The sequence below is a fragment of the Trichechus manatus genome, unplaced genomic scaffold (genome assembly GCF_000243295.1).
Source record: "Trichechus manatus latirostris isolate Lorelei unplaced genomic scaffold, TriManLat1.0 scaffold00077, whole genome shotgun sequence".
Lineage (NCBI taxonomy): Eukaryota > Metazoa > Chordata > Mammalia > Sirenia > Trichechidae > Trichechus > Trichechus manatus.
Window position 1 is genome coordinate 1,143,927 of NW_004444013.1, and position 12,016 is coordinate 1,155,942.

At 46.0% G+C, this 12,016-nt stretch overlaps 1 protein-coding gene across 1 annotated transcript in view; it reads left to right on the forward strand.

The window, feature by feature from the left end:
* FKBP6 (FKBP prolyl isomerase family member 6 (inactive)) overlaps positions 1-11,295 on the forward strand; it is a 68,930-nt gene extending 57,635 nt beyond the window's left edge. The window contains exon 9 of the mRNA XM_004380843.1: positions 10,785-11,295. Coding sequence (XP_004380900.1) covers positions 10,785-11,295 — 511 coding nt within the window. The remainder of the gene's footprint in view (positions 1-10,784) is intronic.
* The last annotated feature ends 721 nt before the right edge of the window (positions 11,296-12,016 follow it).

The window sequence follows — 12,016 nt, forward strand, 5'->3', positions numbered from 1 at the left end:
GCTTTTCAGCACTTTAAAGAGGAGTCCTGGTGGTGTAGTGGTTAAGACCTTGGCTGCTAACCAGAAGGTTGGCAGTTTGAATCCACCAGCCACTCCTTTAAAACCCTATGGGGAAGTTCTACTCTCTCCTGTAGGGTTGCTCTGAGTTGGAACTGACTCGACGGCAATAGGCTTGGGAACAGCCCTGGAGACTGCTTATTCCTTCACAGGCTGTCTGGAGGGAATGGCTGAGCTCTTGGCAGCTTCTCTGTCCTGACCTGGTAAGAAGCTTACTTTGACCACTCTAATTGCTTTGGTCAACTGAGTCTTGACAATGATGGTGAGCAGTCAGACTTAATAATCCAAAGCACTGGTTAAACAAAAATGTGTGTGTGAGAGAAACACTCTAGCAAGAGAGACAGAAATGTCAACCATTAAATAGCAATACAATATGATAAAAAATATTGCGATAAACCAAGAAATTTTTTTTCTTACAAACGTGATATTCTTAATTCACAACCCTTCAAACTAAAAGCGTGGTCTGCGGGTAGAGGAAGAACTGGAGTCAGAGCTCCATTCCCCTCCTAGGCCATACACCTGCTGAGCTGGCCCTCACCACTCAGATCTAGATAGAACTGCCCTTCTAGGGTGAAGAATGTCCAGATCCAGTCAATTCACCACCCAAAAAGTGGAAGAAGTTAGGGGGTGATTGTAGGCTTTGTAGCTGCCCGTGGAGAAATCCTGGAAAACAAGAACAACGCCAGGAGACAGACTCTGGACAAGTGCCACTCTGGAAAAGGGGCCACATGGGGTCCCAGAAGGAGCCCCAGACTTACTTCTGCTGAGTGACCCAGCACATGAACTTGCCTCAAAGTCCGTGTGGTGATGCCTGGATGGGCCTGTGCCAGGAGCAGGCTGTTACCACATGACAGCGTTTTACTCAGCACTGGGTACGCAGTGGTGCTTGTTACATGCTAGTTGAGTCTGAATCCAAATTCTTGATGCTAAACACCATGCTGGTTTCTAACAATATTTAGAGGTAGACTATGAGAGGGATAAGTAAGTGGAGACATGCTGGAGTCAGTGCCTGTTCTTGAAGAGTGGGCTTGCCAGGCTTGCTTTATTTTTTTATGGAAGGAATCCTAAGTAGTAGCTCATGAGACTGCCACATACAGAGTGTACCTTGATACCCTCGCCATAAGGAGAGTCATCCCCTAAATCTGCTGCTGCTGCTGCCCCCTGCCTTCATAAATGGCCCCACCCACAGCCCAGGTGCCTGAGCCAGACACCTGGTGTCCTGCTGTCCTCCCTCCCCTCACCCGATGAGTCACCCCTCCTCTTCACCCCTCTTCCCCTGCCTGGATCAGACACTAATGACAGCTCACCTTGATCACTGCGACACCCTCCTCCACCTGCTTAGCATCGTTCTGTAGCTCCCAGTGGTCTTTTGGGATAAAAGTCTCTAATTTAGCACAGAAGGTCCAAGGTTGTCTGGTGAGAACCCTCCTCCAGCCACTGTCAAGCTGTTTCCTAAACTTTCAGTTCCACCCCTCCATGCTCCCTCATGTGCTGCTGTTCCTGACCCGACTGCATTTCCACTCCTTTCCCAAAATCCAGCTTAAAGCAGGATCCTGTGGCTGAATTCCCCGACACCCATAAGCCTAGAGTGTCAGGACCTAGGAGTAAAGACGTGTCCCCAGCTAACTACTAGCTACACCAACAATCATGAAAAGGGGCCACTCAGCACAAGAGTGAACCAATTCTAGTAAATTAAACCACAGAAACATTTCTCCTTGCTTGATATTAAAATATTTTCTTCTTACGTTTTTAAAAGTCAATTTCTTTATACACATGCCAAAGGTAGAAGGTAGTTAAAAATAAATGCATAAATCTGGAGAGAAGAAAAACGTAGTTTAAGCTCCACCTCCTCCAGCAAGCCTTCCTTGACCACCCACCTCTAAGATACCCACCCCACCCCCACCCCCGGTGTTTCCCATCACACTGTGGCAAGCCCCGACAGTCTGGCTGGACTTCCCCCAAGGCTGTGCGCCCCTCAAGAGCAGGGACCGTACTTTACTTGACTTTGAATCTCCATTCCCCAGCAGACTGCCTGAGAGACCAGAGCCCTGGCTTGTTGAGTGAATAAATGGATCTCAAAAAGCCTTTTTGTCCATCTATCTCATGAAATCCTCATGGGCAAGAAAGAATGAAAATGCAGAATAGATGGCTTGGAAATGTGTTGAATGAGACCTGTATGAGTTCGCCACGTCGAGGAAGTCTGACTCAAGGACCCTTGATGCAAAAAAAAAGACAAACCCAGGGGGTGACTGACTGTGAGCCCAATATGAGCCATGAGGTGCTGTCACTGCCAAAAAGGACAGGAGTGCTGGAGGGGGCCCATCAAGAAGGTGGGGCCTGTGGCTTGTGCCAGGTCACACTCAGCTACAGGACCACAGGCAGGTCTGCAGGCAGACTAGGCAGAAGGCACGTGGGGCAAAGTCATTCTTAAATGCCTTGGTTTCCTCACCTGTTGCAATGGGTGCTATGAGAGGTCTGGGGCCACAACAAAAACTAGTGGACTGGATGTGCAATGAGGGTTTAAAATCTAGTTTTGAATAGTTGCTGGAACAACTGGGAGTTGACTGGGAGGTCTGAAGGCCACAGCAAGTCAGCCACATCTTCTCGTGGCCCCTAATTGGCTCAGCCCCACAGAGATGGTATGGCTCCAGCCCAGTACAGAGAAGGGACCATCGTCACTGGGCCCTCCCCTGGGCAGGGACTGTGCTCCTCTCCACAAGCACCTACCTGATCCCTACTTCACCTGTACCTGCGGTGTTCTGCCCAGGCATGCCCGCAGGGATCTCTGCCCGACCCCCTCCCCCGACACACACCCACAGAATGGCTCCTTGAATGGCCCATTCACCCCACCCAACTTGGATTTGAGGGAAAAATGGACCCTGAGGTGGGCCCTGACCTCAGCACAGCCAGCACGATAGCAAATGCCATCAATAGCACCGTGTCCACAGCTCACAAAGAGCCTTACAGAGCCTGTGTGCACGGGCGTAAAAATCACCAAAGTGTGCTTCCAATCTCAGAATTACTCAGCAGCTCTTTTATGCATCACTGGCTCCTTTTGATTCCATGAGACAGCCCTTCCTAACTGCGTCCTTTGATTCTCAGCACCATTACTCACCCCCTTACCAGGCACCTCCACTCCTGTCTCTGGGCCCAGGGACCTGGCCTCCTCATCCAGAGAAAAAATAGAGGCCACTAGACATGAAATACTCCCTTCGACATACACACCCCATAGAAAAGCCCTCTTGCCCCCGACCCCCTCTCTATCTTTGCCTACCCTGGCCTCCTTGCCTTGCTCCTCCTTTTCTTTATCTGTGCAATTGATCGTGGCCTCTTCGATTCTGTCATCCGTCCTCTCTCTGTAACTTAGGTTTCTTCTGCTCTGCCTCCAAGGGCAACCCAGTTCTCTCCCTCCTAATACAGCATTTCAACCCTGCCTCCTTTCACTCATAGCCAGCCCCTTTTATTTTATTCTATTTATTTGCTTCTTGAAAATGTAATACAATCAGGTGATTCAAAATTGATAACATACAGCAAATGGTCTCTCTCCCATCCTTGCCCTCTTACCCCATTCCTAGTCCCTTCTCAGTTTGGCATTTTTTTTTTTTTAATTTATTTTGTTGGTGTTGTTTCTACATGTACAATTCAGTGACATTAACATTCTTCAAGTTGTGCAACCATTGCCACCCTCTTCTGAGTTTTCTTCCACTGTTAATGTAAACTCACTGCCCCCTAAGGTTCTTATCTAATCTTTTGAGTTGCTGTTGTCAGTTTGATCCCATATAGATAGCTCTTAAAAGAACATAATGCTTAAGGCAGACTTTTTTACTAGTTAAGCTAAACTATTGTTTTTCAGAAGACTTCAGGGGATATTTTTGGTTCAAGGTTTAAAGATTATCTCAGGGCAATAGTTTCAGGGCTTCATCCAGCCTCCATGGCTCCAGAGTGTCTGGAGTCAGTGAGAATTTTAGATTCTGTTCTGCATCCTCCCCGCTTTTGATCAGGATTCTTCTACAGAATCTTTGATCAAAACATTCAGTAATCATAGCTGGGCACCATCCAGTTCTTCTGCTCTCCTGGCAAAGGAGGCAGTTGTTCACACATTCCATATCTTCCTCCTATTCCTGACTCCCTTCTTCCTCTGTTGCTCCAAGTGAATAGAGACCAGTTGTGCCTTGCATGGCTGTTTGTAAACTTTTAAGACCCCAGGCACTACACAATGAACTAGGAGGTAGAACAGAAGCACTAAAAATGTTATTAGGCCAGTTACTGGGATGTCCCATGAAACCATGACCTTAAACCTCCAAACCAAGGAACCAAATCCCATGAGGTGTTTGGTTGTACATAAGCAGCCTCAGCAGCTACTATTTTTAAAAAAGTTTTGTTGTTGTTGTTGTAAATATATCACACTTTTGCCAAATCAACTTTTTACAGGTGTACAACTTATTGACAGCACTTAAAATAATTGCTTTGCAACCCTACCCTTAATCAGTGTGATTTTTCCATCACCATAAACTGAAACTTAGTACCCTTTATGCAATGAGCCCCCTCCTTTCTCTCTCCCTCCCACCCCTGGTAACCACTAATAAACTTTGATCTCTATAGATTTGCCTGTTCTTGTCTTTCTGTATAAGTGAGATCATTCAATATTTGTCCTTTTGTGATTGATTTATTTCACTTAGCATGATGTCTTCCAGCTTCATCCATACTGTAGCATGTATCAGGACTTCATTTCTCCTACAGACTGAGTAGTATCCCATTGTATGTATGTACCACATTTTGTTTACCCATTCATCTGTTGATGGGCATTTAGGTTCTTCTACCTTTTGGTTATTGTGAATAGTGCTGCAGTGAACATTGGTGTATAAGTCCCTTTGAGTCTCTGTTTTCAAATCTTTTATGTATATACTAGGAGTGGAATTGCTGGATCATATGGTAGTTTTATTTTTAGTTTTTTGAGGAATTGCTACACTGTTTTCCACAACGGCTGTACCATTTTGCATTCCCACCAGCAATGGATAAGGGTTCCAATTTCCCCACATCCTCGCCAACAATTTGTTATTTTCTTTCTTTCTTTTTTTTTTTTTTCCTTAGCTTAACCATCCTACTGGAAGTGAAATTGTATCTCACTGTGGTTTTGATTTACATCTTTGTAATGGCTAATGATGCTGAGCATCTTTTCATGTGTTTTGTAGCCATTTGAAAGTCCTCTTTGGTGAAATGTCTATTCAATGCTTTGCACTTTTCTGATTGGGTTATTTGTCTTTTTGTTGTTAAGTTGTTGAAGTTTTATATATATATTGATTATTGGATTTTTATTCGATATATGGTTTCCGAAGATAGTCTCCCAGTCTATAGCTTGTCTTTTCACTTTTTTGGTGAAGTCTTTTGATGAACAGAAGTCAGTTTGTCAATTTCTTAATTATCCCTCCAAGATAGTTAATGATTTTTACCAGATATTGTCATGTATTCTTTCTCCTCTTTTTAAAAAATTGAGATATAATTCACATACCAAAAAATTCATCCATTTAACATGTATAATTCAGTGATTTTTAACATATTCACAAAGTTGTGTAACCATGACCACTTTCTAATTCCAGAACATTTTCATCACCCCAAGAAGAAACTCCATACCCATTAGCAGTGACTCACTACCTCCTCTCCCCGCTTCCCCCAGCCCCTGGCAAACACTAATATACCTTCTATCTCTATGGATTGGTCTTTTCCAGACATTTCATAGAAATGGAATCATACAATACGTGGCCTTTTCTGTCTGGCTTCTTTCACACAGCATGTTTCCAGGGTTCATCCATACTGTAGTATGTATCAGTATGTCATTCCTTTCTATGGCTAAATAATATTCCATTGTATGGATATACCACATTTTGTTAATTCATTAATCAGTTGATGGACTTTTGAATTGTTTCTGCCTTTGGGTTATTATGAATAATGCTGCTGTGAACATTCATGTACAAGTTTTTGTGTGAGCATATGTTTTCACTTCCTTTGGGTATATACCTAGGAGTGGAATTGCTCGGTCATATGGTAACTATATGTTTAACCTTTTGAGAAATTGCCAAATTGTTTTCCACAGTGGCTACACCATTTTACATTCCTGCCAGCAATGTATGAGGGCCCTAGTTTCTCTACCTCCTCACCAACACTTACTATTTTCTTTTTTAATAGTGTGAAGTAATATCTCTTTATGGTTTTGATTTGCATTTTCTTAATGACTAATGAAGTTAAGCATTTTTTCATGTACTTATTGGCCAATTATATATCTTCTTTGGAAAAATGTCTATTGAAATCCTTTTCCTATATTTTAATAGGATTATTTTTTTAATGTTGAGTTGTAAGAGTTCTTTATATATTCTTAATACAAGTCCATTACCAGATATATGATTTGCAAATATTTCTCCCATTCTGTGGGTTGTTGTTTTACTTTCTTTATAGTATCCTTTGAAGCACAAAAGTTTTTCATTTTGTTGAAGTCTAAATTGATTTTATTTATTTATTTGTTGGTTGTGCTTTGGGTGCCATATGTAAGAATCCACTGCCAGATCCAAGGCCATGAAAATTTATGCCTATGTTTTATTCTAAGAGTCTTATAATTCTAGCTCTTAAATTTAGGTGTTTGATCCATTTTGAGTGAACTTTTTTATATGGTGTGAGGTAGGGGTCCAACTTTATTCTTTTGCATGTGGATATCTAGTTGTCCCCACACCATTTGTTGAAAAGATTATTCTTTCCTCATTGAATGGTCTTGGCACCATTGTTGAAAATTAATTAACCATAGATGTATGGATTTATTTCTGGACTTTCAGTTCTATTCCATTGATTTATATGTCTATCTTTATGCCAGTACCACATAGTCTTGATTATTGTAGCTTTGTAGTAAGTTTTGAAATTGAGAGTGTGAGTCCTCCAATTTTCTTCTTCTTTTTCAAGATTGTTTTGGTTATTCTGAATCCCTTGCATTTCCATATTAATTTTAGGATCAGCTTTTCAATTTTTGCAAAAAAAGCTGCTGGGATTTTGATAGAAATTGCTTTGAATCTGTAGATTACTTTGGAGAGTACTGCCATCTTAACAATATTAAGTATTCCAATCTATGAACAAAATGTCTTTCCATTTATTTAGGTCTCTAATTTCATTCGACAATGTTTTGTAGTTTTCAGTGCATCTTCCTCCTTTTGTTAAACCCAAATTTGCCAGGCTTTTTGGCTGAGTCATCTGTACTTGCTTTCTCAGCTTCTTGTCCATCAGTTGCCCCTTGGCCCATTTTTGTCAGACCTCAGCCCCACCACTCCAGGACATTGCTCTAACGTTGGTCCCCAGCAAGCTGTCAGTTGACTGTCCAGTGGGCACCCTCCTTATAGAAAAAAGTCCTTGTCCCATTAACCTCTGGGATCACTCTCCACTTTTGAACAATCTTTTCTTAAAATTCCTTCTCATGTGACTTTCACAAACCATTCTCCTTGTTCTTCTCTGTCTCCATCACTGTCCTCCTCCTTCTCCTCTTCATCTTCGTCTGCCAGTCCCTTAAATGTTGGAGTTCTGTCCTTGGTCATCTTCTCTTCCACCTGAATGTGTTCATCTTGGGTAAATATGTCAACTCCCAGAGCCTCCCAAGCCTCCATCTCCAGCCCCACCTTCTCTGGAGCTCTAGCTCTGTTCTCCTTTTCTCTCCTGTCTAACCTCAGCCTTCTCTCACATCACTGAGCTTGGTTAGTGATAACACACAAGCCATAGACCTTGGGGTCACTGTACTTGACTCTTCTCTTGCCTTTGCTTCCAAAATCCCATCACTTATCACATGTTGTGACTTCTGCCTCCTAACTATTCAAAAACCAAAAAGAAAAAGAAAGAAAAAACCATTGCCGTTGAGCTGATTCTGACTCATAGCGACCTTCTTCAAAAGGAAGATCTAAAGAGACATAAGGCAGGCTCCTGCCTCCAGTGCCTGTATGTGGGGAAGCAAGACGGGATTAAAGCAACTCAGCCCACAGTATCTGAAGCACAAGGCCAAGTGACTAATGCAGGCTGGAAGTTCAGAGGAGGGCAGGGAGATCAGGATAGGCAGGTGTTCCTGCAGAAAGCTCTTCAGGGGAGGTGGGCACACACTGGGCTGTGAAGGAACATGGTCAGCAGAGAAAAACAGGACCTGAGCCATGATATGCCCTGGAAACTCACAAGGTGTGGGGTTTAGGAATAGCCAGTCCTCAAGTGAGGTAGGAAGGAGGGGCCAGGGAGGGCATAGGGATTATGGCTGGGTGGGCTTGGCAGCAGTGGCCATGGTCTGAAAGGACCTGACTGCAGGCTGTCTACCTCCCTTACTGCCTGTGTGACCTCACATACATTACTTAATACTAAAGCCTCAGTTTCCTCATCTAACACCTGGATTGTGGTGAGGGTCACTTCAGATCATGCCTGTGAAAGTTCTTTGTAGATGGCAAAGGGCTGGACAAGTGTCAAGGGGCCAAGGCCTGAAGGGAAGCAGGGTGCACAGTGTGGAAGGCCATGAATGCCAAGTGCAAAGACTCGCACCTTATTTTTCAGGTAGTGGCATGGACAAATGACCCCAATAAGCAAGGTACGCACAGGGTTAACTGTGCTTATTTACTAATCTGTAGTGCACAGCTTCACCTGGGTTTCACCACATCTGCACACTACAGATTAGTAAGCACAAGTAAGCCTGTGTGTACCTTACTTACTGTAAGTGGGTGTGGTGCTTACCTGTTAATCCGCTCCTGGGTAGTGGGGAGGGTATCAGCCAGGACTCTTTGAATTTCAAGAGACAGAAACCCAACTTAAACTGGCTCAAACAAAAAGAGATTGGATTGGCTGTGGTCACTGGGCAATCCAGGCGTGGGTCTGTCTGCAGAAACAGCTGGGTCCTGGGTACTAAGGGTGATTTCACTGTCTCTCTGTTTACCTCTTTCTTTCTTGTTCCCCAGCTGGCTCCATCTCTCACCTCTGCTTCCCTCTGTGTGGCCCTCATTCCTTCTCCCTGCAGTAGCTTTCTCTTGGAGCCTGGGCCTTGGCAGCTTCAACCTCCTACCTGCTAGCAAGACACAAAGTCTTCCCTGTCAGCTCTTGAGGAACAGCCCAGGGAAGACTTTGATTGGCTTAGTTTGGGTCACTGCCCATCCCTGAACCAATCAGGAAGGTGGGTGAGGTTCTCTGATTTGTCCACTGGTCAGTGCTTCCTCTCCATTGGAGGTGGGAGGGCACGTGACAGAACTGGGGAGGAAGGGTCTTCGGAGGACAAGCTTTGGGGTTGACACAACCTTGTCCACCACAGGGAGTCTCTGGGGATTCTGAACAGAGTGACTGATCCTCCTGAGGGGTAGGAGGCAGCACCTTGGAGAGGGATAAGGAGGGCAGATCTGGGCAGTGGCCGGAGAGCAAAGACCTGGCTGGGAGCAAGTGTCTTATAAAGGGCCGGTTACTTTGCCCTTCTGGAGCTGACCTTCCTTCACAGCCTGCGGTGTAGTGAATTACTTAATATGGCTCTTCTAGCCATAGTCTTTGTGACTTCCACCAAATGACTGGGTGAAACTATGCAAATGAGGTGCTTGTGGCCCACCAAGGAGGTTGGATAGTTTGCTAATAGTGTAAATAAGGTGCATGGCACCCTTGTGGGGGTGGGACCATGCAAATAAGGTATATGGAACCCTAAGGAGCAGATTGGTCAGTTTTGCCATCCACTAGGCTTAAAGGGATACACAGAGAAGAGCTGTAACATGGAAGACAGCAAGAGACAGTGGCACAAACTCTTCAGACAAAGATTAGATTGGACTGTGGGACACAAAATATGATACTCACGAAGAATGTGCTTCTTAGCTCATGTAGATACATGAGACTAAATGGGCAGCTCCTGTCTGGAGGCGAGATGAGAAGGCAGAGAGGGTCAGGAGCTGGTTGAATGGACACGGGAGATCAGGGGTGGAAGGGAGGAGTGTGCTGTGACAGTATAGGGAGAGCAACTAGGGTCACATAGCAATGTGTGTATAAATTTTTGTATGAGAGACTAACTTGAATTGTAAACTTTCACTTAAAGCACAATTTTTTAAAAAGGCAAAAAAAAAGACAGTGGCACAGCAGTAACGAGTGATAGCCGTGCAGGTCGGCTGCGGTGGGGCTTGCCTGACCCACGGAGCTAAGAGTTCTAACACTTGCCAGAGAAGGGGCCGGCGCAGAGGGTGAGAAGAAGCTGGCCTGATCCAGGAACTGCATCCTGAGTCATTCCTGTTACTTCTAAGTTGGTCCCAATCCCAAGTTGTACCCTGTTACTTCCGTAATAAACCAGTCATCTGTAAGTACAGTTGGTGAGTTCTGTGAGACGTTGCAGCAAATTACAGAACCCAAAGAGGAGAGGGAGAGTTCTGAGGGGAGGAGGAGTAGTAGATGTTAGAGATGATGCAGTGACAGTGGTTTGGAGAAGCTGGACATTTGGAATATCTTTAACCTCCGCCTCATAGGAACCAGCTTTGTGCTGATCCCCATAAAAGAAATTATTAACTTAAACAGCCTCTTTCTTCAGCCTCACAGCAGTCCTGAGAGTATGGAAGAATGATTTTGCTGTGTCCATTTTCCCAACATTAACAGGAATTAGAGCCCCCAGCTGGCAAACCACAGACTGCCCTGCAAGAGGGTTTCCATGGGGAGCCAGCTCTGGACCCTATCTTCACCCCAATAAGTTTTTAGTTTTTTCTATTTTTTTTTAGGTGGGGGAACTCATACTGGATGAGGGACCGCAGGAGGGGCACAGACCCTGCTTCGAACTCGGGCCTAAGGGCCGCGAGGGAAGCCTGGTTAACGACCGGGAGTCCGTGGAGGGGTGATGCACTAGGCGTCCCAGAACGAGTGGCCCGGGGAAGAGACATTTCCCAGCAAGGGGAAACGCGCGGAGGCGGGAAACTCCGGGCCCACCCGGGGGCCCGCGGGCGCGAAAGTGAGCTCAATCTGGAGGCAGTGTGCCCCGGCCAGCGCTGCGGCCTAGCTACGCGCCCGCCGCTCGGGTTTCCGTGCCCGCCCGCCGTTTTCGGCGCGTCAGCAGAGCGGAAACGAGCGCGGCGCCAGCCTCGAGCGGCGAGCGCGGCCTGGCAGCGCCGCCGGCAGCTCCGCAGGTTGGGTTCCGCCCGCGTTTGTGTTGGCAGCTGCCCCCGGCGCGCGGCGTGGCGCGATGAAAGGGCCTTCTGTCTGCGCCTGAGCGGCCTGCTCGGCTTGCTTTCTTAATGTAATCATCACTTCATTTTTAACCGAGCAGAAGTTCTCTTGGAATTTTTCCCCTTCTTCCAAAAATACGTGTGCGCGTGTGTGTTTGCAAAAGCCCCCTCACGGTGAAGGTCGGGATTGTCCGGCGGAAGGGAAGGGCGAAACCTGATGCGGAATGAGAGACAGAAATGTCTTTCTTCCCATGCAGGAGCCTCCCTGGGAGTCGCTGCCGCTGTGATGTCCCCCATCCTGGTCTGGGAAAGGCAGCTGGGGTGCTTCGTCAATCCCCATCATACCACCTAGTACCCAGGATGAATGGGCTGTTTGGAAATCGAGGTCAGTGGGGGAGGGAGTGAGCTCCCTCCTCAAGGGGTCCCTGCCCAGAGCTGGTCAGGGGAGCACTGTCCTCGGGGGGTGACCAGCCCAGCTGCCTGCCTTAGCAATAGGCAGCAGAGGAGACAGGACTCCTGGGTCCCCAGTTCTGCTTGGGTGACTGTATTTTGTACTGATGCCTTAGTATGGGCTTAAAATAGCCTGCAACAATGGGTGGAAAGCTGTCACCAGGCAGCCTTCATCACCTGGCTGGGCAGAGAGGTGTTACACCTGGGGGAATTTTCCAGATTATACCAATGGCTGCAATTTGGAGAGCTCCTCCTTCAAGCATCACAGGGCCAGGACTTTCCATACATGTTTCCAGGTAAGTCTCTCTGTAGCCCTGGGAGTTGGGTATGATCATCTATAC